The 25,598-nt window shown below is 43.0% G+C and overlaps 1 protein-coding gene across 1 annotated transcript in view; it reads right to left on the reverse strand.

Moving 5' to 3' along the window:
* The window catches only part of GLDC (glycine decarboxylase), a 69,682-nt gene that overhangs the window by 18,935 nt on the left and 25,149 nt on the right, over window positions 1–25,598 (reverse strand). The window contains exons 4-16 of the mRNA XM_077816428.1: window positions 25,090–25,254; window positions 24,655–24,732; window positions 23,487–23,634; window positions 23,046–23,242; window positions 18,223–18,319; window positions 16,158–16,263; window positions 12,091–12,230; window positions 11,164–11,244; window positions 10,338–10,435; window positions 8,127–8,211; window positions 7,996–8,037; window positions 6,359–6,501; window positions 3,713–3,788 (exon numbers count right to left, since the gene is read on the reverse strand). Coding sequence (XP_077672554.1) covers window positions 3,713–3,788; window positions 6,359–6,501; window positions 7,996–8,037; window positions 8,127–8,211; window positions 10,338–10,435; window positions 11,164–11,244; window positions 12,091–12,230; window positions 16,158–16,263; window positions 18,223–18,319; window positions 23,046–23,242; window positions 23,487–23,634; window positions 24,655–24,732; window positions 25,090–25,254 — 1,456 coding nt within the window. The remainder of the gene's footprint in view (window positions 1–3,712; window positions 3,789–6,358; window positions 6,502–7,995; window positions 8,038–8,126; window positions 8,212–10,337; window positions 10,436–11,163; window positions 11,245–12,090; window positions 12,231–16,157; window positions 16,264–18,222; window positions 18,320–23,045; window positions 23,243–23,486; window positions 23,635–24,654; window positions 24,733–25,089; window positions 25,255–25,598) is intronic.

The following is a 25,598-nucleotide window of genomic DNA, read 5'->3' on the forward strand; positions in this document are numbered from 1 at the left end:
AACATTAACATTACTTTACAATGGTCTGACTTAAACTCATGGAAATCCTAAGAAAGAAAAGAAGTAGGTGAATATTCTGTCCAACCAAGACCAAAGACAATTTTTGCTGTCAAGTTATTACTGCCCCAAAACAGCAATTCTGCATTAAAGCTATCACACTATGAACTGCATCATAGACTGAGCTATACCAAGTGAAAAAACATTAGTATATTCCACAATGTAATGTACTACCAGAGTCATCTTATTGCAAAATTATTTTGATTTCACTAATACTTGGCACCTGCTGATCCGAATAACTTTAGAAAGGAAGCTCCTTCAGAAGGCTGTCTGCACAATTATCATCCTTCCTGGATACTTATGAGCACAGTGGAAGTCAGAGATACAGAGAACTGGCTTGGGTATATTTTCTAATAGAAAGCAGACCAGAAGAAAAGAAAGGAGAGCAGAAAAAAAGCAACGGATAACAGCAAGATAGCAATCTTAAAACTCACATTTCATTTTAACTTCAGCTCCTGTTGAGTAAGTTCTCTTGTAAATAAAACCTGAAACTGCAGTACACGATTGTCTCCCCTGGGGACATGCTGATATTAGATCTATCCATGCTGATATTAGATTTATCAGCTGCCTTCAGTATCCATGCTGATATTAGATCTATCCATGCTGATATTAGATTTATCAGCTGCCTTCAGTACCACTGGTCATGAGGTACAGTTCACTCACTTGCAAGCCTGAACAATAGATGACTGACTATTGCTCTGTGGGCTATTACCAGCAGGAGAGTGAGTTTGTGTGTGTGTGTGGGGGGGGGGGGGTGAGAAAACCTGGATTTGTGCTGGAAATGGCCCAACTTGATTATCATACACTTTAGATAAACTATTACCAGCAGGAGAGTGGGGTGGGAGGAGGTATTGTTTCATGGTCTCTGTGTATATAATGTCTTCTGCAGTTTCCACAGTATGCATCCGATGAAGTGAGCTGTAGCTCACGAAAGCTTATGCTCAAATAAATTGGTTAGTCTCTAAGGTGCCACAAGTACTCCTTTTCTTATTGCTCTGTGGTGATTTCATTGTTTTATCTAGGAAGATCCCAGAGGGTAGCTGTTGGCTCTATGGGCTCTCTAGCATGGGATTCCACCTTACCACCCCTCCTGTTGGAGGTTGGGCTAGTTAGGCATGAGTTGAAATGTTTTCAAATATGATTATTCTGTTCTCTCCGTGTCATCTCACTCAGTCTGTATGATTACTATATCAGTGCATGGTAGCAATTGAGGCCTGGAGCAGAGTGAGCTGGCTGAGGCTCCATTTGGGGATTTCTGAGGTGATTGGTTAGGACGGGGAAACTGCCACAGGGTAAAGCAAGGACTGAGGGCACATCTGCTATCAGTCAAATTCACAATGGTGGGGGTAGGAAAGTGTCTTGTTAGACTTCCAGCTGCTCTTAGAAGTCATAGTATACAGCAGGGATTGGCAACCTTTCAGAAGTGATGTGCCGAGTCTTCATTTATTCACTCTAATTTAAGGTTGTGTGTGCCAGTAATACAGTTTAGCGTTTTTAGAAGGTCTCTTTCTATAAGTCTATAATATATAACTAAACTATTGTTGTATGTAAAGTAAATAAGGTTTTTAAAATGTTTAAGAAGCTTCATTTAAAAATTAAATTAAAATGCAGAACCCCCGGACTTGTGGCCAGGACCCAGGCAGCGTGAGTGCCACTGAAAATCAGCTCGCGTGCCGCCTTTGGCACACGTGCCATTGGTTGCCTACCCCTGGTATACAGTTTCTCAGCCTGTGGATTAAGACCAAGTTCAAGGTCCACCTGCAACTTTTGTTATGGCTAGATATGAGGGAAGTCCCAAAAAATGTTCTATTTTAAGATGGGGTCACAGTATGGAAAAGGCTGAGAACCACAGATACATTAGGAATGAGCAGGACAACTTTTTTTGCCCTCATCTACATCTGGTCAGGCAGTTGCAACCCTCTCAGATGTGGACTTCGTTACCACCATCCTGTCTTTTGTCTACTGAAAAATCTATACTACCCAATGAAATTCATACCTGACACTATAGACAGACATGACATTCCCTCCAAAACAAACCAGACGTTACAAATTTTTTTTTCAATCTGTTCAGAGAATGATGCTACCCTTTACTGCCTGTTCTAGTCGGTAGCATAATGGTTAAATACAATGAGAAAATGTTCTTCTAGAGGCCTGCTTCATTGGTTAAGCTGTTTTTTCATGTTCTTCCATGTGCACCTTAGGAGATCTTATGTACCATTGTAACTTGCTTATTATTAGGATTTATTTTACAGATAAATAATTGCCCACTATTTAAAGCAAAAGGTATTTTCCTTAAGAAGTACGGATTTTTCGCTCTATGAAAGAAACATTATTATATCAATTTAAGGGTGTATATTGACAGGAAGGAATTCGTTTTGGGGGTAGATTACATTTATGTTATATTATCAAGCTTTAGAATGCTCAATTTCAGTAGTGTTAAGACAGTAAGGCTAACAAGTTGTGTTCCAGGAATCTGGAAGTTTCAGATTGACGACATACAGGTATTAATCCACTCCCGTCCTGTGCCCCCCTTCACCCCTGACCCTGGCCCTCCCGTACCCCCCTTCACCCCAACACCTACCCTCCCCTCCTGCACCTCCTTTCTCCCCTAACTCCTGCAGTCCCCTCCTGCACCCCTCTTCTCCCCTCACCCCTGCACTCCCTTGTGGTCTTGGCCCCATGAACCCCCTCCAGGCACTTGGTGCCGTTCCAGGCACTTGGCGCAGCCGAGCTCCTGCCTCCACTACGCTGCTGTGTGTAGTGTGCAGCCCTTCCTCCTTCTGCCCTTTCCACCAGCCAGGGCACTTAGAGGCCTGTTGCTGCATTCCTCGCACCAAGGAGAGCCTGCTCCGGCTAGGGTCACAGGGCCGTGATCCTGCGGGGAGTTGGGGCCCTGAGCACCCTGGGCTCTGGCACGATGCTGCTGTGCCTGATCCCGCAAGGGGAGCGAGGGGAGAACCTGATGCCGCTGGACCCAATCCTGTGGTCCGCCCTTGGGTGGCATATATAAGAGGTTTGGGGAGCCTACGCCTCCCAAAAAAGGCTGGCCATGCAGGAGAGCAAATGCTATGGATACAGCATAGATCACCTCCCTTTGGAGGTGTGCCGGCCCACTGCCTCTGCGGCGGAGAGGGGCCAGCCTGTGGGGAGAGGAAGAGCGGGGGCAGGGCCACGGTCTGGCTTCTCCCATTTCTAGGGAGCTTTCAGCGCTCGCATGTAAGCCTCTCTAAAAACGGAAGACTCATGCACCGCTTATGGTGCCCTCATTATTGCAGCCAGGGCGGCTCGGGGCTGTGGGCAGCTGCCCCACTCGCCCCGCCCTAGTTAAGGCCCTGGTCAAATCTGACCTTACCTTTGGTACTTATATGGCTCCTCTTCTTGTAGTATTTGATCAATACACCAAATAATTGAGGGACTGTCACCACAACACTGCGAGGTAGAGAAGTGCCGTTACCCTTTGTTCTATATAGGGAACTAAGGCACAGCCTAAGTGACTTGGCCAGGGTCACATATGAAGTCTTTGGCAGAGCAAGCACTCTAGGTTTCCCAAATCTCAGGCTACCAACCTAACCACTGGACCCATTCTTCCTCAAGAACGTATTCTCCAAACCATTTGCTCCACAAAGTTATGTCTCAGATACATTTTCACACTTACATTTCTCTGACGTTCTCCTTTTGCATTTAAGTAAGCCTTGATTGCAGTCAATCCAGCATATTCACCCTGGGCCCCACTGCAAGAACACAAAGCCCATTATAAATGTCCATGTAGTACTGTATGTCACATTTAAACCATTCTTGCTCAAGCCATTCTTGGTGGGTTTGAGCAAGTTTAAGTAGTTTATAAAGAACAAATACAATCTATGTTTTAAGCTGCACATGCATAGGAGATACAAGACAAATGCACACAGTTTATCAAGCATACTGGGTGAAACATATTATAGTGACGTCACTAGCTTATATTCTATCAGCACTAGGACTGCAACAACGTTGTAGGTATTGAATTAGATCCCCCATTTCTAACCACATAATACTAATTTAACTAGCAAAATAAATAAATAAATAAATAAATATAGCTAGTAGAGAGATGCTGTTCCATCAAGAATAGAAGGCCTGGATAAAGCATTACAACATAACAGACATCCAACAACTGGAATACCTTTACAGTCATTTAAAGAGGCAGAAGACATCATTTCAGTATATTTGGCATGAAATGAGTGATTATAGTTCCACTACATAGGATCATAACAGTACTCACTGACTACTACAGTAAAACCCTAGAGATTCTCTAGCCTCATAAAACTTTGCATATTAACGAAGAGCATTTTCAACAAGAATTTAAGTTATGTAGCTGCTGGCTTCTCCAACAGTATTCAAAATAGCACTATTCCAAGAGCTTTGCTGACGTGCTTTTCAGAACTTCCTCAACATACCTAGTTCTCAAAAGCCCAAACCCGTGGCTGTGGGCTCAGCCCTATTCCCTGCATGGCAGCTTGTTGCACTATTAGACAGTAAAATCAGCCCAGAGTGATTTTGTCAGTGGACATAAATTAAGGGATGTTATACTTCAGTGCTCAGCTCAGGTAGGTTGTAAAGAATTAAAACACTTCATATTACTCAATCAATGCCTCCACCCAACTGAGGGAAGAATCACATCCAACTAGCTTCTCAGAAGGGATGGTTATAGGCCATTGTGTGGCATTTGGAATGGGGGACCAAATGCTCATCAAGATCACCTGTGAAGTGAAAAGAAATGTTCATGTATCTTCTAAACACTGAGAAAGAATTCACCATAGCATGTATGCCTGATGTTACACCTTAATTTCAATGAACAAAGTATTTGGGTGTGTCTGACATTACTTACCTTTAAGAGGAGAGGGCCAGTTTGAGTGACAAGTCAACCTTTGTCTTTGTTTATTTTAGATCATTTGGGGGCCCCAATTTAAGTCTCTCTCTCTATGTATACTTTACTGATTCTAGAAAGAGCCTTCCTCCTGCTAATGCTATCTGGAATGACAGCAGCATGGAGGCAGTATTTGCTTGAGAACATGGCTGATTCAAAGAGCAACAGTGATCATGGGGCTGAGGGAAAACAGGATAAAGCACTCCAAGTAGGCCCCAAAGAAATCCAAAGAGGTTCAGGAAAGGGGTAGGATAGTACACCTGGAGCGATCAGCTGGCCAGTACACACCTGTCACTGTGCTCCCCTGCTCTCATTCCACCAAAGCAACACAATCACCCCTGTGCTCACCTCTAGTTATTGCCAGCAGGGCAGATTAAATGGCTCACCAACCCCTCAAAGATGAGATTTGGCAAACCACCCTTGCCCGCCTGAAAAGGGGATGGTGAGATTCGTTTAGCCCTGTATGATAGAGTCTCTCCCAAGCACCACCAGCACCCCACAGATTTCTCTGTTTGAAGCAGCACTTGTCTAGCCAAAGGCTGCCTCATCCGTATGAGGAGCTCTACCTTGAAAATGGAGAAGAGCATTAAAAACAAAGAAGAGACTCCAAACATCAAAGTGAACTTGAAAGGGGTGAGGGAAGGACAAGATTGGTCTGTCACTCATCCTGACCCTCAAACTTTTAGAAGAAAACATTGCCAGATTAAGATTCTCTAACATTATTACCACAATCAAGCCTCAATGCCCCAGTCTTGCATTCAGGCAGTACAGCTGCAGAAGAAGCTAACCTTTAGATCCCCTCCAATCAGGGATGCCCACAGCCACACTCACAGTACATATCATTGGCAGTGGTGAGGAGCAGCAGCCCTGGCAATTCCCCTACCCACTCAGGTTTGGCCTTCCATCATGATGGGGTGGAGGGGGTACAAAATTGAGTGAGTGATATAATGAACTGGTACATGGGGGCTGCAGCACTGCTCAGGTTGTCCCCACAGCCCCTGTCATGATGGAGGTCCAGTGGGGCCAGACCTGAGTGGATAGTGCTTCTCCTTGATGCTGCCATAGGGCTGGATCCTTCACTAGGGCTCTCTTCAGGAGCCTGCCTGACCTCACCCCATTTCCAGCAGCTTTTCCACCCTCTTAGGAATTCAGAGTGACAGTGCCTGGGTGGGACCAGCTGAAAGACGGGGGCGGAGTATGGCACAGACTCCGCAGGAGAGGTGCTAAGGCCAGCAGCTGAAGCAGAGATGCCTCCACAGGGATGGATGGTGTGTACCATCTCAAAGATGTCTGGGAGTACCCTTGCGTCCAATCCTTTGACAGCAAACCATTTTCTAGAAGCAGAGATTAATTTTTTGTTAAGCCACGTCAGGGAGTGGATGTCTAGTGAAGAGCCCCTACCTGTTTGGTTGGAAGGAGATTTTGTCATAGCCTGTGATCTCACACAGATCCCTCTCAAGCTCCCTGAAAAGTTGCTGGTACCCTTGAGCCTGGTCTAGAGGCACAAAGGGATGGATATTAGCAAATTCTTTCCATGTGATAGGCTAAAGGTGGGGAGAAAAAAAAGAAAAATACTGAGCTATAACAAGAGATTGTGTTTGTAAGCAATGTGTTTGGTGTAAAAAGGGTTAATGGTGAGGGAGAAGACCAGAGATACTTAGGTCTCTGAGTAATGACTTTCTGCTATTAATCAGAGTTTAGAGGCTCAAATTAAGTGGTGCTGATATAGTGTTTTACTCCCAGAACGTCATAGGCAAGCACTGTATGGGGCTCCATTGTGCCAGGCACTGTACAAACAAGTAGCCGACAGTCTTCACCCCAAAGAATTTATAATCCAAACAAACAGCGTGGGGAAAAGGAATGTAATAGAGTGAGCTATGCGACAGAAACAAATGTCATGTTAGTTTCACAATTTACTGGGGGGGCGGGGAGGGTTAATTAGGAGGGGATAAGCTAAATGGAAGGAGAAGGGATGGGGGCAGAGCAGGGAGAAGAGGGTAAGAGGAAAAGGTGTGGAGTGCAGCCAAGGTAAAGAGACTGAGGGAGGGGGAAGGAAGAGGGTTGGAACAAGCAGCTACTCAGCATAAGGCGGAGAAAGTCCAGTCAAAACTAGAGAAAGTTCTCTGAGTGCCTGAAGTGCCCTGCTTTGGCTGCAGCTGCTCCTACCAGCAGGAATTTCTGGCTGGTTTCATTGACTGGTTTCAGAAATTGAACTGAAAGGAGATTATCCTGTCATATGGTGACCAGGTAACAAATAGGAGATTTGGATTATTTTTATTTATTATTAATTATTATTATCATTGAGTGCTTTCATTAAAGTCGTGTCTAAAGACCCAAATCAGGACCAAGATCCATTGTGCTGGGCACTATACAAACAGTACAGACAGACCCTTCCTCAGAGAGCTAAAAAAAAATCCAATTCTTTAATTCCACCCATGTTATTAACACCATATTCATAACATTTTAGGGTAGGATTTTCAAGAGGCCTTAAGAAGTGTTAGGTGCCCAAATGCTATGGAAATTCAATAGGAGTTGGATACTTAACTCTTAAGCATCTTTGAAATTCCCAAACATAAATCAGTAAGCAGGTAGAAATATGTTCAATTTAAACAAGACATAAGTTGTCATCTTTACCTTCTCCCCGCCCCAACAAAATTACTTGGAATGGAATTTTTTAAAAAATCCCTCAGTGTTGGCTCAACTCTGCTCCAATTGAAAATTCCACCCAAAAACATTTGAAGTTTAGGTTGTTTAAGACAATAAAATTCAGTGTTTACATGTACAATAATAGGGACTAACACATTTATTTGAGCATAAGCTTTTGTGGGTTAAAAACCCACTTCTTCATGCATCTGAAGAATGCCAAATAAATCTGTTAGTCTTTAAGGTGCCACCGGACTCCTCGTTGTTTTTGTGGATACAGACTAACACGGCTACCCCTCTGATACTTAATAATAGGGACTGTGTCTGTTTGGCTGATTAGACAGTTTACTCTGGGCTGGTCTCAAACAAGGAATAATTCTGTCAGATGAACTTACTGTAAGTTCAGATGAACTATTAAGCTTCATTGTGCAGGATCCCTAAAAAATAATAAGAATGTATTCAGTCACTATTCCTTCAAAGAGAGACTAATCACCTGATTTTATTTATTTTTTAAGGAAACACCTACCAAAGGAATCATGCTGTGAACAAGGGAAATATCTTTGTTTTCTAGTCTTTTCATATACCGGACAATATTCGTTTCAGAGTGATAGCTGGAGGGAAATAAAATGTAGCGTTAGGGCAAGCAGCTTAACCCATACAGAAGTGCTCCACTACAGGAGCTGACAAAGACTGCACAATGGATAACAGCCATTTTCTTTTTGTATTTAATTTTAGTCTCTCATAAACAAGATATGCAGACAAGTAGCTTCCTGTATTTCCACCAGTATTTCCTGGCTAGCCAGTCAGACCAGAATATTTAGTTCTGATTAAAAGAATTTAGTACATCTCTCTTACTGCCATTAGAAATATACCATCACCATAAATGAAATTGTTCAAATCTTCTGACAAGTCTAAGTCTTCAAATATTACTCCTGGGGCAATTCTGCACCAAAAAATTAAAAAATTCTGCACACAATATTTTAAAATTTTGCAAAATTCTGCAAATGCTATTTGTCAGAACACCAAGATATAATCATGCCAGTTTGAATTATTTTGGTAATTTATTTCAAAATACCGGTCAGCAAGTATGTCTGCAACAACACAGACACACACAAAAATTCCCCCAGGAGCAGAGAGTTAAAGAAATCCCTATGACAACCCAGTTCCTGCTTCTCTGCCCCCTCCCCTGCAGAGCACAGCCAGGGGGTCAGACACTCAGACCCCTCTTCTCCCCCACCCCCGCTCCCAAGCCTAGCCACTCAGACCGCCTCTCCCCCAGAGGCCAGCTGCAAGGACCCCCCAGCTCAGGCACTCACATACCCTACCCTCCTAGAGCCCAGGGATCCAGAGGGAGAAACAGCCTGATGCTGGGTCCCAGGCTTGCACGCTGCCACCTCCTTCCTTCAGGGGGTGCTGTGAACCCTCCAGTTCCCTCCCCCTCCCCCAGCCTTGTCTTCTATTTGTGAGCTGGGCTCTGCCAGGTACAGGAGCCCCTAGTGGCAGCCAGCAGCACTTCAGCCCATTTCTGTGGGGGAAAAAAGGAAATTCTGTCTGTACCACATTAATTTCTGCAAAATTCTGCATTGTGCAGTGGTGCAGAATTCCCCCAGGAGTAATTAAATATGAAAATAAGAAGTGTGCTTGTTTGGTAGACAAACACAAGATTGACACAAACATCTATGGAAACCAAGCTGGTATGAACACATGCATTTTGTCCACAAAAGGACAATAATATATTGTTTAGCTTGGTTCAGACCAGAGCAAGAAGGGTTTGAACAACCCTTCCAAAAAAAAAATAAAATTTAGTCACTTGTACCTTCCTCCAAAAAATAGACGTTTAGTATTGAAGTGCTATCTCAGGATGAACATTGGAATATAAGTAAATGGATGCTATAAGGCAGGGGTGGGCAAACTACGACCTGGCCCACGAGCCATTTTAAGCTGGCCCATGAGCCGCACCATGCAGCTTGGCCCTGCTCCGGCCACGGTGCGGGGGCCGCACCATGTGACTCGGCCACGCTCCAGCCAGGGCACAGGGTCAGGGGCCACTCCGGCGCTCCAGTCAGGGTGCAGGGTCAGGGGCCATACCACGCCGCTCCCGGAAGCCGCAGCATGGCCCCACTCTGGCTCCTATCCACCCCAGTGGGAGTTGCTGGGGTGGTGTCTGCGGACGGGGCAGCATGCAGTGCTGCCTGGCCACACCTCTGCATAGGAGCCGGAGAAGGGACATGCTGCTGCTTCCGGGAGCCACTTGAGATAAGCGCTGCTCAGAGCCTGCACCCCCCTGAGCCTCTCCCCACGCCCCAATCCCCTGCCCCAGCCCTGATCCCTCTCCTGTTCTCCAAACCCCTCGATCACAGGCCGGAGTACCCTCCTGCATCCGAAACCTCTCATCCCCAGCCCCACCCCAGAGCCCGCACCCCTTCCCGCACCCCTGATCCCCCTCCCACCCTCTGAACCCCAGCCCAGAGCACCCTCCTACACCCCAAACTCCTCATCCCCAGCCCCACTCCAGAGCCCGCACCCCCACCCCAATTTTGTGAGCATTCATGGCCCACCATACAATTTCTATTCCCCGATGTGGCGCTCTGGACAAAACGTTTTCCCATCCCTGCTATAAGGTGACAATCTTCAGTACAACCTTCACAGAGTACAAAAGAGGGAAGGGGCAGGGGCAGGAAATGTGTCAAATCTCTATAGAAACTGAAAATCTGCAGTGGGAATAAACTTCACAAACCTGTTGAATACTTGATGTGTCAAGAATTTGGAAGTCCTCTTAAATGCTGTACTCAGAATGCCCCTGGTTTCTTCTCCCATGCTCTCAGCAACCAATTCCTTTGACAAGTAGAGAAATATTAAGTGATTAAATAAGACATCTTCACAGAAAAAGAATTAAATTTCTTCTCTCAACAAGTGCAGTTATCAGAGTCAGCTGAAATACACTGCCATCTTATTACCAATATTGACAGGTTCTTTGAAGCACGTACTTTTATCAATGTACATTCTTGTAAAGCACCCATAACACTTCTGGCATTATATAAAATAAAAAATTTACAGAAGCCTCACTAATTCACACAAGAGGAGCACTATTGCTAATTACCAAGTACTGTGGGTGGAGTCAGTGTGACATACTTCCTGCAGGCCACTGAGGGATTACTGCCAAACCCGAGGTTTCAATCCCAAAAATAATTAGTGCCCCGAAACACAGGATGTCCAGGTTAAACAAGGGGATTAAGCGGCATACTCCCAGAGCATGGCATTACTCAGTAACGCTCATCCTGATCTCTTCAGTAAAGAGAAATCTGAAATTACCATTGTATTGTGCATTGACAATGTGTTCAATCCTGTACAACATACAAAATACAGACAGTCCCTGCCCCAGAGACCTCACTATCTAAGCCAAAGTAGCAGAGTTCACAGGAGGAATGAGGAAGTCAAAACAATGGAGTGACTAGTTTTTTTTTATTAATATTCTTGACCTGAATATAGTTTAATACATTTTTGTAGCTCTCTGAAGTACAGTAACACTTTAAATATTTTTAAATTATCTATATTGTACTTACAGATGAAGATTCACACCCAAAAATCCACAACAAGTCATCCAGGTCTCTCTCAGTTACAGTTTCATCAAGTGACACTCCAATCTATGGAGGGGAAAAAAGTAGCAGCAGTTACTCATAGTTCCCAAAACCAGGAATTACATTACATATGTTGTGTTTTTGCACATCACAATATACGATCTTCATTCCATTTTATGTACCTGAACCATTAATATTTCATTTACAAATCACTTCAGTTCCTAAAACTACAATATAATTAAGTTATATTTGTATTATTTCTTGCTTATTTTATTCTCCTTTTTCTTCCTAAACCATCCCAGGTTCACTTTACGGTTTCAGGGCTTGAGACTGCTATCCTGAATTAAAAAAATAATTGGATTACATATTTAATTCTATTATGGCTATGCAGTTACATTTTATATGTCACAAAGGGGACATGGCTTCATTAGGCTTGGTGTTCCTACTGAGCATGTTGCATGATTTGCAATCAACTTCTGTTTATAATTATCTTTAAATATGGCTACAACAAAAATAGCTGGAGTTTGGAACTTATTTATATAGTACCCACATCATGTGAGTGATAGGTTTTAAGAGTCTCTCCACGAAGTTCTCAATAAGTATAGCAAGTTCCCACCACTGGTGGGGGAAAAAAAAAAACAGTATTAGAAAGACATGAAGCAAAAGACCCAGGAATTTTGGAAAAATTAATTAATATTCAGTATGCTGCCAAGCAATTCCATGTTTTTATATACCATTTTAAAGTATTTTATGGAAAAAATTGTGGAGTAACATATCTGACCTGGTTAGAAAGACAACTTCTTTAAAAAAGCTTTTTCCGTTCTTCATAGCCATCATACTACTTAATGACCGAAAACTCTCAATGCACGAAAACCATGCTGTAAGATTTTTGTGAAAGGTTCTGTGACTTACTGTGCCATCACTATAAATCCGAAAGTTTATCTGCCGTTGACTTGCCCTGTCAAAGACCTCCTTGACTGCACAGCCACACTGGATCTTCAAGGTATCAAAGAACAGGTCATGCTGCAATGTGTGACCTGCTTGCTTAAGACCTAAAGGAAATAAGTTAATTCCATATATTCCATGCTTCATTGGTTCCCTCTTCCCACCCTCCACATCTGCCTCTTACGTAAGCACTATTTTAACAAGCAGCATTACACTGAATGCATGGGACAGTAAAATCTAGCAGCATTTCTACCGAAGTGCAATTCTGCATGTAATATTTTATGTCTGAGCTTTATTTATAATGCACATAGATGCTAAGAGAACTGTTGCTGAACAAGACATTATTAAAGTCAATATAAGAGACAGGTCTTTGTATTTGCTCCCCCACTGTCAATATAAAAAAAAAATGTAGACAAATCTTTACATAAATACACCTCTACCCTGACATAACATGACCCGATATAACACAAATTCGGATAAAACACGATAAAGCAGCGCTCTGGGGCGCGGGGCTGCATGCTCCGGCAGATCAGCATGTCAGGCTCCAACACGCTGCTCTGAGTCGCATGTTAAGGGTGCTGGGCCGGGGCGGAGGGGTTGGATAAGGGGCAGAGGATCTTGGGGGGCAGTCAGGGGTCGGGGGGGTTGGATGGTTCGGAGGTTCTGGGGGTGGGGTGGTCAGGGGATGGGGGTGTTGGATAGGACGTGGGAGTCTCAGCTTTCCTCCTCCTCCATATAATCAGATTAACACTGCATGGGTCCCGTTCCATGAGCTGTTATCACTGATTCAGAGACAGGGGACTGCAGCACGGCAAGCCGGCAGCGCTTCCCCGACTTCCCCACCTCGCTCTCTGGCTCAGACACTAACACCCATACTTTTGAGGCCGGGGAGGGAGGTTGCACTGGCTGCGACTAATGAGCCTCCCTCGCCCCTCCCCCTTTACAGCAGCTGCTTATCTGCTGCTGCCTGACACTCAGCGCGGCTCTGGGAACCACATCTGTCCCCAGCAGTGGTGGCGGCAGTGAAGCCAGCAGGCTGATGGCAGAGCACGAGCCGATCCCACCATCGCGCTGCCCTGCACCACGGCCGATCGCAGCAACTGCTGCGAGCCTGCAGCCCCACGGTGAGCAGCGCAGCCCGGCCACGAGAACGGCCCCAGCAGCTCCGTGACACCCAGAGCTCCCTACTAGCCCAGCCCGGGGCACCGCACACCTGCTGTCACCCCCGAGAGGCGCCCACAGAAAATGCTTTTGCTCAAGGCCAAAAGTAAGTTCGATATAACGCGGTTTCACCTATAACGCGGTAAGATTTTTTGGCTCCTGAGGACCATGTTATATCGGGGTAGAGGTGTATAAAGATGCAAGTATTCCTGGAGTTTGGCTTGGAACAGGAGAATTCCAAAAGCTTAGACGCTTCCTGTGATCGCACAAGTCTTAAGAGTAGGGACGGGCTGCAAGTGCAGAGCATTTTACATTGTTGCTCTAGCACCAGCCCAGCTCTTTCTGTATTAGCAGCGGTAGCAGCTCTGGCGTAAGGTGGTAGTCATAATTTTACCACAGGATTATCTAAATTTGATCAGAACAGCTCTAGACCACATGGCGGTAAGAATGTTAACGGGCAGCCTACCCTAGTACTCCTACTGGTCCAGCACAGGTGAAGCTGTCCCATGCACAACAGCAGCAGAAACTATTACAACCTATTGATTGCTAATAGGAAGAGCTAGCATTCACTTTCTGAGATCACAGGTGTCTACAGAGAGCAAGGCCAGTCAAGCAAGATGAGCAGAACCTGGTTGGGAGAGAGTGATCTGAGCCCTCCAGCATTTTATAGACAGCTGGGCCATCAGGGGCAATTGGACAACTGTGATCAATTCATAGAGTGCATTGCTCTTATTACGAGTTGAAATCTTCTGCCAACATCAGTTACAGAAGGGTTAGTTATGACCTCCTAAATGCCTACATCAATAGCAATAGTTGCACTAGACATATACAGCCAATATAGACTCACAGACTTTAAGGTCAGAAGGGACCATTATGATCATCTAGTCTGACCTCCTGCATAATGCAGGCCATGGAATCTCACCCACCAACTCTGTAACAAACCCCTAACTTATGTCTGAGCTACTGAAGTCCTCAAATCGTGGTTTAAAGACTTCAAGGTGCAGAGAATCCTCCAGCAAGTGACTCATGCCCCACGCTGCAGAGGAAGGAGAGAAACCGCTAGGGCCTCTGCCAATTTGCCCTGGGGGAAAATTCCTTCCTGACCCCAAATATGGCAATCAGCTAAACCCTGACCATGTGGGCAAGACTCACCAGCCAGACACCCAGGAAAGAATTCTCTGTAGTAACTCAAATCCCACCCCAGGCCATTGGGCATATCTACTGCTAATAGTTGAAGATCAATTAATCCCATCATATCATCTCCTCCATAAACTTATTGAGCTTAGTCTTGAAGCCAGATAGGTCTTTTGCCCCCACTGCTTCCCTTAGAAGGCTGTTCCAGAACTTCACTCCTCTGATGGTTAGAAACCTTCGTCTAATTTCAAGTCTAAACTTTCTGATGGCCAGTTTATATCCATTTGTTCCTGTGTCCACGTTGGTACTGAGCTGAAATAATTCTTCTCCCTCCGTGGTATTTATCCCTCTGACATATTTATAGATAGCAATCATATCTCCTGTCAGCCTTCTTTTGGTTAGGCTAAACAAGCCAAGCTCTTTGAGTCACCTTTCATAAGACAGGTTTTCCATTCCTCAGATCATCCTAGTAGCCCTTCTCTGTACCTGTTCCAGTTTTAATTCATCCTTCTTAAACATGGAAGACCAGAACTGCACACAATATTCCAGATGAGGTCTCACCAGTGCCTTGTATAACGGTACTAACACTTCCTTATCTCCACTGGAAATACCTCGCCTGATGCATCCCAAGACTGCATTAGCTTTTTTCATGGCTATATCACATTGGCAGCTCACAGTCATCCTGTGATCAACCAATACTCCGAGGTCCTTCTCCTCCTCTGTTACTTCCAAGTGATGCGTCCCCAGTTTATAACAGAAATTCTTGTTATTAATCCCTAAATGCATGACCTTGCACTTTTCACTATTAAATTTCATCCTATTACTATTACTCCAGTTTACAAGGTCGTCCAGATCTTCCTGTATGATATCCCAGTCCTTCTCTGTATTGGCAATACCTCCCAGCTGTGTACCTCATCCGCAAACTTTATTAGCACGTTCCCGTTTTTTGTGCCAAGGTCAGTAATAAAAAGATTATCTCCTAAATGCAGACATTCTACAGAAACAGAACTGCAGATTTTTGGATGAGATTCAAATAAAAAAATATTTCAATATCCTTTTGATTTGGACAATCAAGAAGTTTCCTGTTGTTCTTACTAATCAGAGTTCAAGTCATGTTCATAATGCAGTCAGCTAATACATTTTGGGATTTCAGTGTTTATAGCAGTGCGGTGTTCTATATAATTTGATTACATTGAACAGCCTTCACTTCAGCTAATCTAATCTAATCATTCAATCTGTAAATTTAAACTATATTTTAGTGAACTCATTGAGTTTTCTCATCCAGTATAGATTAATAAAATGGGCAGGTAATAGTAGGAAAGCATAAGCCTTTCAAGAAGTTCTACAGATATTGCTAAAACTCCCTGTAGATTTCTATTTGAGATACAGCATGGTATAGTTACTAAAGCACAATATTGGTAGTTGGGAGACCAAGATTTGAGTCTTGGCTCTATTAATGGCTAGCAAACCAAACCTCTGTGCCTCAGCTTCCCAATCTAAAACCAAAATGATAATATTTGCATATGTACATCATAGTGGTACTGTTGGGCTTAATACATACCTTTGTATACAAAACACTAAATATTATTATTATAATGACCCAGTGGCGTACACTCAGTGCAGAAATTTTGGATTTCTTCTGCTACTTAAAACCGTTGGTGAGCAAAAAATGGAAGGTCAGCATTTTTAAGAGGTGCGAAGATGTAAGATCTACCCCTTTATAATTTCTAAATACTAACCTTCAGCTAAGATTAGAGTGGCATTGTGCACCCTTCTTGCAATGTGCTTTAATCCATTCGAACCATGATAAACTCCATACATGGCAGCCATGTTAGCCAGAAGCGCCTAAAATGTCCAAACATATTTTAGGAACAATCACTTAAGGTCGACTGCTGACAGTTTAGCATAACTAGCTTCTTGAGTGTCCCAAGGCAACAATATAACCACAGTATTAAAAAAAGCTATCAATAAAAGGTAAACTCTGAGTTCTAGGTAATCTACAAAGTTAGGAGATAGGAAAGCTACATATCTTTTTCTTAGTAAATTATGAATTTACAAACATTTTAAATAGTAACATTGTTCATGAATTCAAGATCCTTTGGTGTTTAAGTGGTTCAGTGACTAAAAAAAAATAATACTGTGACTTGTAAGCTTAATCTTTGTAGCCAGCCATACGTATAAAAGTTCTACAGATATTGCTAAATCTCCCTGTAGATTTCTATTTGAGAGACAACATGGTATAGTTACTAAAACACAATATTGGTAGTTGGGAGACCAGGATTTGAGCCTTGGCTCTATTAATGGCTAGCAAGTCAAATCTCTGTTCCTCAGTTTCCCCAATATAAAACCAAAAGGGTAATACTTGCATACGTACATCACAGTGGTACTTAGTTGGGCTTAGTTAATACCTTTATATATAAAACACTAAATATTATAATAATGACCCTGGTGGTGTATACTCAGTGCAGGAAAATAGTGTTGTTCTAGTTGTGTCAGTCCCAGCATATCAGAGAGAGAGAAGGTGTGTGAGGTAATATCTTTTATTAGGCCAACTTCTGTTGGAGAGACGCTTTCGAGCTTGTCTCTCTCTCCAACAGAAGCCGGTCCAATAAAAAAAAAAAAATTACCTCATCCACCTTGTCTCTCTAATATATATGTATAGGGAAGGTGGGCATTAGTGTAACTCCGTTTAAAAGATGATACCCATCCTGTGGAAAGCGGGATACATAGTCATCAGGTACGTGTATTCCAATATGCGGATCACATCACCTCTTTCGGGATTCCTCATAAGGGATGATGTGAGTAATGCAAGTGCCTGACATTCTGTATTGGCTCTATCTCCTTTGCTACATTACTGTATTTGTGATGGTTTGTTTCGTTAATAAAGTTTATAACATTACTAATCAGAGAACACACAATGGATTGTTTCTCATGTGCTCATTGAGGCCCTCATTCTAAGGACAACCTCACCACTGTAGTTGATCTGGAGGCAGAATCCTCTCAGACCACTAGATGGTAGATAAAATTAAATATACCCTTATACATCACACCACATCTTCCAATAGTCTCTGTATCCTGGGTAGAATGCTTGAGTTTTTGGTTTGAATCTCACAAACCCCTAAATATAGCTTTCAACAGAATCACTGTTTAAAGGTCTGTGCTCAAGAGAATGAACTGTTTTCTACCATAACATCTCTAATGAGTGCTAAAGATTTAAAACTCCCAATATCTAGTATTAATCTAAAAAGAGAAATTGTGGCAAAACACATTAAGAGCATGAATACAGCCTGCATAGGGACCAAAAGTTTTTTTAATACATCTAATTATAAAGATGTTTGTCATAATTACAGCTGCGAAAAGTATCAAAGAAGTTCTCAAAATCTCATGCAAAAAGTTATTACTTTGTTCCTGGGCACTTCTCAACCTACAAATTTCATTTATCATTCCATTTTGATTTGAAAATAGCTATTTTATAATATTAAGAATTTAATAGCTATTTGCACATCACAAACCTATAAAGTTCACATTTTCACTGTTTGAATTCTGAAATTACTTCTGCACAAATACAAACCGGAACTCTTCATTCTGAAGTGTTAAAATTCTACTTCTCCAAAAAGGGACCATCCAGTTTATAGGAACTCAGCACAACTCAGTGGAGTTCCCCCTCCATGACAAGTGGCTGCAAGATTAACTTTTTGAATGAAAACAGATCATTAAGATGATCCTCTTTTTCCGAGCAAAAATTCCAAGTTTCACGGGATTGAAAATTCACTCACACACACAGATTTTTGACATAGAGGTCACCTGTGCTGTACAGATGTTGCTGGTGGCCTTGTCCCTTCTAATATGCTGCTCTCGAGTTTGCAATGCAAGCCGATATACTTCCTTTCCATTTGCATCTCTGGACCATAAAAGAAAATATTTCTTTGTTAGTTTAGATTGATACAGGCTCTGCATTAACTGAACTGCTAGGCTTAGTTTGCTAACTTGAAGCTAACTGGTGGAATTTCTTTGGGGTGAAGAACTGTGATAGATAACCATTCTGAGTAAAGTAAAAAGTGACCCAAACCTTAGCCTATCCCTGAACAGATGTTCATGTTAAGAAAACAAACACTTAAGAGAACACTAAAGGGAACCAGATCTGCCCACTTCCTTTTCACTACCCCTCAAATGACAGATACTCTGGATTGGGAATTTTTTTTTTTTTTTTTTTTTATAAAAACAATAGTCAGAAGGTTCTGAAATATCCAAAACTTCTATATTTATCCAAATCACATCTGTCAAGAGCCTCTGTCTCTAGGGGAAGTTTAGAGAATCTAGCTAGTCTTCTCTAATCCTGTACAGTAAAAATAAATATAATAAATAATAATAATAATAATTCAAAAAAATCATATTTTACTGGTTTTATAGTTGTATGAAAGCACTGGTGTTTATCAAGGGCTACAAAAATTTTCCACTGATTTTTAAATTGAACACTCCCAGGGGCAGAGTTCAGACACTGCAAGAAAGAAGGAACACTCTGCATATGTAATACCTGCTACCTTAAAAAAGTACTGCTTAATACATGTAATATTAGTTGAGTAATCCATTGATACTAGCACAAGATGATGCTAAGTGTCCGTACCAATCCATCAATCTGTGCAGCTCAGTTAATTTCTTAAAGAATTCCTAATATTTAAAGACTTTCAGAACTAGAGAGGAAAATTTGACAGCAACAATCTTGTATACAATGAAATGTTTCAGAACAGACATTTCTAAGACTCAGGGAACTCAGTAAATTAAACTATTCACAAACAGTATTTTCTCAGCTGCTGTATGGTGTCCAAGATAAAGACAATTGAATCCTACAATTGTCCTAGGGTTCCAACGACACAGCTTGGTTCCTTCATCAATTAAAAGGCCTCCACCAAACACAACAAAAACAATTTGAAGGTCATAGCATAAATTGCCTTTGGGAAATATTTTAGTTTTGACCGTAGCTTTACATTTTAATGTTTTTTTCCCCCAAATGTTCTGGTGACACTGTGAGATGAGAACACACTTAAAATGTAAGGCATACCCTAAGGTACTACAATAGCACATAGCTTTAGTAAATAAAATGAACATTCTTTCCCCCTGAGATACACAACTCTTTAAACTGATCATAGTTTGAAATAAGCATGCTAGGATATGCCACAAGCTTGATTCATGATTCTGAAGTCTAATGCCAAGTATGACAGGGTGTACTGGGCCCTTTGATGCCCCCTGCTGGAGGCCTTGCAGTCCTACTACAACCCACCCCCGAAAATGGAGCAGTAAAGGTCAATCCTCCTGCTCTGCCTAGAAAGTCTGCAAGGAAGCAGCCAATCAAAGCCCAGCAGGCTCAGTTAAAAGGAACTGCAGTGCAGGGCTTAAGCAGATCATTTTCTAGCAGTGACTAGAGCTGTAAAGAATATACACTCCTTGCTGGAGCTCAAGAGTGAACCAGAAGATGGGTTCTGCCCTGAGGTAAGGGTGAAGTGGAAGGGGCTATGTGGGAAGTGTCCCAGGGAATAGCAGTAGCAATTATTAAAGGAAGCAGCATGTGGCTGCTATTTGTAGGGTCCTTGGGTCAGGACCCAGAGTAGTTGGTGGGCCCAGGTTACCCCCTCCCCTGCCACTGGCAGAGTGGCCAAATCCCCAAAGAGGGGACAAGTGTTGTTTAGAAGCCCAAAAAGGGGCTAGAATTTAAAGGGGTCAAGGATGGAGCTGAAGACCCTAGAAAGGGCCAACCATTTGTTGAACTTTGTTACTCCCCTGGAGGGGGACTGAATGTGAGAGGTGACCTGGCTGGACAGCTTGGTCAGCGAGAACCTCTGAGAACAAAGTGTCCCGTGATGAAGCCCTGGGGCCAGGGGTGAAAGTGAGCCGGTACGGCCTACCGGTAAGAACCCGCACCAGCCCATACCCAGCCCGCATTAAAGCGTTGCCGCGGCAGCACTTTAATGTCCCTGCCCCTTTTGCCTCCCCTGTCAGCGGCCCTGCCAGTAGGGTCCGTCCCAGCAGGGCCGCCGACAGGGGAGGTAAAAGGGGCAGGGACATTAAAGGCCTGCTGCAGCAGTGCTTTAAGGATGGCCCTTTGCTGCCGCGGCACTTTAATGTTGCTGTGCCCACCCCGTCGGCGGGGCCGTGGCAAAGGACCCTGCGGCGCTTTAATGTTCCTGCCCCTTTTGCCCGCCCCCCCCGGCCGACGGGCAGCAGCGGAGCCCCGGGCCAGCCAGACTGCAAGGGCTGGCTGGGGGATGCTGACCGCCCCCCCCCACTCCCGCCCCTTCCACCTCAGGCCCCAGAGGTCAGAGCCGCCCCACCCCGTACCGGTAAGTGGCCTCAGTTACTTTCACCCCTGCCTGGGGCACTGCTCTATAACAGGGCAGGGATGGACTTAAAGCTAGCCCAGAAGGGGCTGAGAATTAGTCCTGTCTCTGGGCTCATAGACACCAACAAGGGAAGAGCAATAGTCCTTGTTGGACCTTTGTTACCCTGGAAGGGGTTCCTTCATGTGTTTGTGTGAGACCTGGCCAAAGGGCTGAGCCACTGAAGACCTGCCTGATGGGGGTGACGGGGAAGCAGGAAAAGGAATGAGTGCAGGATTATACATGGCCCAACAGGAGGTGCTCACAAGAGGTGAGTGAACTCAGTCACACAAAGCATATTGTTCTTTGGGATAAATGTGAGAAGCAGTGTAAAAAAAAAAAAAAAAGTTCATAAACATGCTAGTGGTAAGGGGCCGGTTTTGTTCAACATCTTTATCAATGATCTGGATGATGGGATAGATTGCACCCTCAGCAAGTTCGCAGATGACACTAAGCTAGGGCAGAGGTAAGATATGCTGGAAGGTAGGGATAGTGTCCAGAGTGACCTAGACAAATTGGAGGATTGGGCCAAAGGAAATCTGATGAGGTTCAACAAGGACAAGTGCAGAGTCCTGCACTGAGGATGGGGACCGACTGACTAAGAAGGAGTTCTGCGGAAAAGGACCTGGAGATTACAGTGGATGAGAAGCTGGATACGAGTCAGCAGTTTGCCCTTCTTGCCAGGAAGGCTAACAGCATACTGGGCTGCATTAGTAGAAGCACTGCCAGCAGATGGAGGTGATTATTCCCCTCTATTTGGCACTGGTGAGGCCACATCTGGAGTACTGTGTCCAGTTTTGGGCCCCCCATTACAGAAGGGATGTGGACAAATTGGGGAGAGTCCAGCGGAGGACAATGAAAATGCCCAGGGGGCTGGGGAACATGACTTACAAGGAGAGGCTGAGGGAACTGGGCTTGATTAGTCTGCAGAAGAGAAGAGCGAGGGGGGATTTGATAGCAGCCTTCAACTACCTGAAAGGGGGTTCCAAAGAGGATGGAGCTCAGCTGTTCTCAGTGGTGGCAGATGACCAAACAAGGAGCAATGGTCTCAAGTTGCAGTGGGGGAGGTCTAGGTTGGATATTAGGAAACACTATTTCACTACAAGGATGGTGAAGCACTGGAATGGGTTACCTAGGGAGGTGGTGGAATCTCCATCCTTAGAGGTTTTTAAGGCCTGGCTTGACAAAGCCCTGGCTGGGATGATTTAGTTGGTGTTGGTCCTGCTTCAAGCAAGGGGTTGGACTAGATGGCCTCCTGAGGTCTCTTCCAACCCTAATCTTCTATGACTCTAAGTACATTAAAACTTATTAATTTTACAAGTTATATTGTTTCAGAAGCATGTGTAGCATTTTTTGTTCCAATATGGACAATTTGTAACTGACAGTTATAGTGTACTCCGTTAAGCGTGTTCTCACTATACTATACTGGGTATAAAATGGGTATTTTGTTCAGTGTTCCCACCCTCTTCCCACCCTTCCAATCATTAAGGTTTTCCCCACCTTCAGTGCATTATGTAGTTCAAGTTTCCTTCACTTAAATTTCTTGATACTTCAACAGATTTTCAGGAAGCAGACAGAAAATTCAGAAGTTTATCTGAACTTTTACTGACATTTACTTCTCACTACCATAAACATTTTGAAGTCTGGTAAGCTTAGAATTAGTAAAGTAAGTGAAATACTGCTAATTCAGATGGCCTGGATGTCCCACAAAGTGAGATGCCCCTTCAGTGGGGGGAACGGGACCCGTGAGGACAGCTCTCCTGGCAATTTTTGTTTGTGTTTTTTTTTAAATCATTATTGGGCTTTTAAATTATTGCCCTAAAGGCTCACTTCTTTAACAGAAATGAACTTAGATACTTCTGCTCCTGAATTCTCACAGTGGAGAATTTCATTCTCTTAAGTCTTCTCTGTAAACAGTGTTTTACTTTACCCAAATATTTTTTTTTGTTTATTATAATCTTGGGGAAAATTTCAACCATGCTTCATTCTCCTAATTTATGAGAAGGATAGTGGAATAGTTAGGACACTGGACTGGGGGTCCCAGGTTTAGTTCCTCTATGGAGCTGTGTGATCTTGGGCATGTCACAGTCTGTGTCACAGCTCACCATATATAAAATGAAGATAATTGTGCTTTCTCTACCTGAAAGAGGTGTTGTAAGTTTATTAAAAATTATGAGATGCTTAGATACTATGATTTGGGGGGGCCATATCAGACATTTCCAGCTGAGAAATTATGGAAAAATGTCCCAACTTTACCTTGTAACTCCAACCATTCTCCCAGGCATCATTCTCACCAGGTTTTCTTTGACCGCAAAGAAGGCAGCATGTGGTCCCCCATAACAGAGTGGTACCCCAAACCTCTGAGAGTTACCCAGAGCAACATCCACCCCAAACTCTCCTGGAGGCCTCAAAATACACAGAGCCAAGAGGTCAGTAGCACAGCAGACAAGAGTCTGAAAACATAAGAGCATAGAGTTGTTAGCCTCTTCTCTGAAAGCACACACATAGTATCGATTTGGGGAACCAAGATTCTACTTCAAACTGTTTTATAACATTCATGTGAAACTGAAGCATAAAAGTAGTCTTTGCTCTCTACGTCCTCTACAAAGACAATTGCAATGCCTACAGTTATAGCCAAGTTAAATGTCAGACATAGTCCGGGGGGAGGAGAGACACCACGATAGTACTTTATCTTACCCCATTTTGGTGGGCTCTGTCAACTAGTTCAGTGAAGTCTTCCACCTTTCCCTCGGTATCTGGGTACTGAAATAGCACTCCACTGACCTCCTTACCACTGAAATCCATCTCATGGGGCAATTTCAGCTCAATGACAACACTACTGTAACTGAAAAGCAAGAGATATGGAACGCAAAAGTTATTGAAGCCATTTCATACTTTGGGATAACTTTTAACAGATTTGACTTCACTGATGTAGGGAATATTTTCTTGAAAGTATAGCTGATTGAACATGCTTCACACTCCTACACAGTTAAGGAAGTGTGAGCATCTATGGTGGTGAAAGCTATATTGTGCCATAAAAATAGCATGTGATCATGAAAGGAAAGATAATCATATTGCATATGCAGAAGGGAGCAGAATTAACTTATATTTTGCATTTCCTAACTTCAGAGGGCTTGGCTTTGCAACCTCTATTTACAATCTCTTAATAAAGGATTTTTGTATATAATTATGAATTTATTAAGTTAGTTTCACTAAACCTTACTGATTTCCTTCAAAGTAATGCAACATTTGCTAGGTAAGAGAATATTCAAATGGAGTTCAATGCTCAGATGTGCACAGGTATGTTAACAGTGTAGACAGGGGAAATATATTCTTGTTTCTATACTTATTCACAATTTTAAAAATTGTGAATGAGTTCACGTCTGTTTATTTGGAAGATAAGTTAGTTACAGACAAGGTTGCATGATACAAAATTACTGTATCTGCTTTATACATGGACTAATGAAATATTGAACCAGCAAGATGTTTAGCTGCAGCTGAACGTGGTAGAACTTTAGGTATCAGTTACTAGAATGGATCTAATCAGTTAGTTCAGCCCCTGAACGGGATACAAAAGAAAGATATTTTACAAGGTTTGCATGAATTATTCTAGGGAAAATCCTCAGTATCATGAAGTACTTACAGTATCGTCAAAGTCAGTCCCAAACTAGCTACTGTAGATTCTCATACATTTCCCAAAGCACACCTAGTTCCCAATATAATCAGTGTCCTGTACACAAAGGGGAGCCAGATACTTGTAATATTCAATTTTTGATCAATGTAGAATGAGAGGTGTGATGGGATGGGACAATATTTCATGTGTCTGTTTGTGCTACTTATTAAGCAAGATGGAGATCAGCATTACTTTGCTCTAGTTTGGACTACTGCTATCGTTTGAGGGTGGCATCGGACATCAACATAGAACTTTCTCCTCTTGTTGTGCCTGTTTAAAAGAAGAGGGGGAAAAAAGGTTAAGTGGATCAGGGAACAAACTAAAACTCAAGAACAGTCTACAATGGAATAGTTGCTTCTCTCACCCACATACACATTTATTAGAATATATATTTCACACCGAGAACATTGAGTTCTGAAAAATGTAGTTCATAAACAAGGTAAGAAGTATTATATACAGTTAACTTTGCTTGTGGAAAATACTAGACTAGCATGCCATAAGACTGATTCACTGTGAGGTACAGTGTCATTTTTAGTCCACTGAACGATTCAGACCCACATAAGGAAATAAAACAAAACACTTCACAATTCTTTGAATCTAAATTAGCCATCCATTTAAGTGTGTTACCTGTGACACAGTTGCATAGCCTCTGCTGCAGCAGTCCCCTCATCCAGTAAAGATGCATTGGCCACATCCATTCCTGTGATATCACATACCATAGTCTGGTAATTTAACAGGCTCTCCAGTCTACCCTGGGAAACTTCAGGTTGGTAAGGGGTATACTGGGTAACCCTGTTAGATAAACACATTTCATATATCAGGTCCCTAGCACTTCTTTGCAAATGGATTTAAACATAAGTATTTCCACACACACACACACTTTTACATGAATATAAACCGGGAAATCTGTTCAAAAGCACACTACTGTGTGTTTTAGTAGTTCTGTGCTCTTAATACCCTCCTGGAAATTGAGAACATTTATCCTGCCAAAATTAATTTGGTTCTTTACCTGGCAAATAGATTTGTTTTTTCTCATTTTGAACAGAATTTAAGTTACTGTTTTTGAGATTATTTATCTGTAATTACAGAGGCAAAGGAGCTAACACTTCGAGTTGTGTCAACAGAACTTAAATTCT

This window comes from Eretmochelys imbricata, chromosome 5 (assembly GCF_965152235.1).
Source record: "Eretmochelys imbricata isolate rEreImb1 chromosome 5, rEreImb1.hap1, whole genome shotgun sequence".
NCBI classification, from domain to species: Eukaryota; Metazoa; Chordata; order Testudines; family Cheloniidae; genus Eretmochelys; species Eretmochelys imbricata.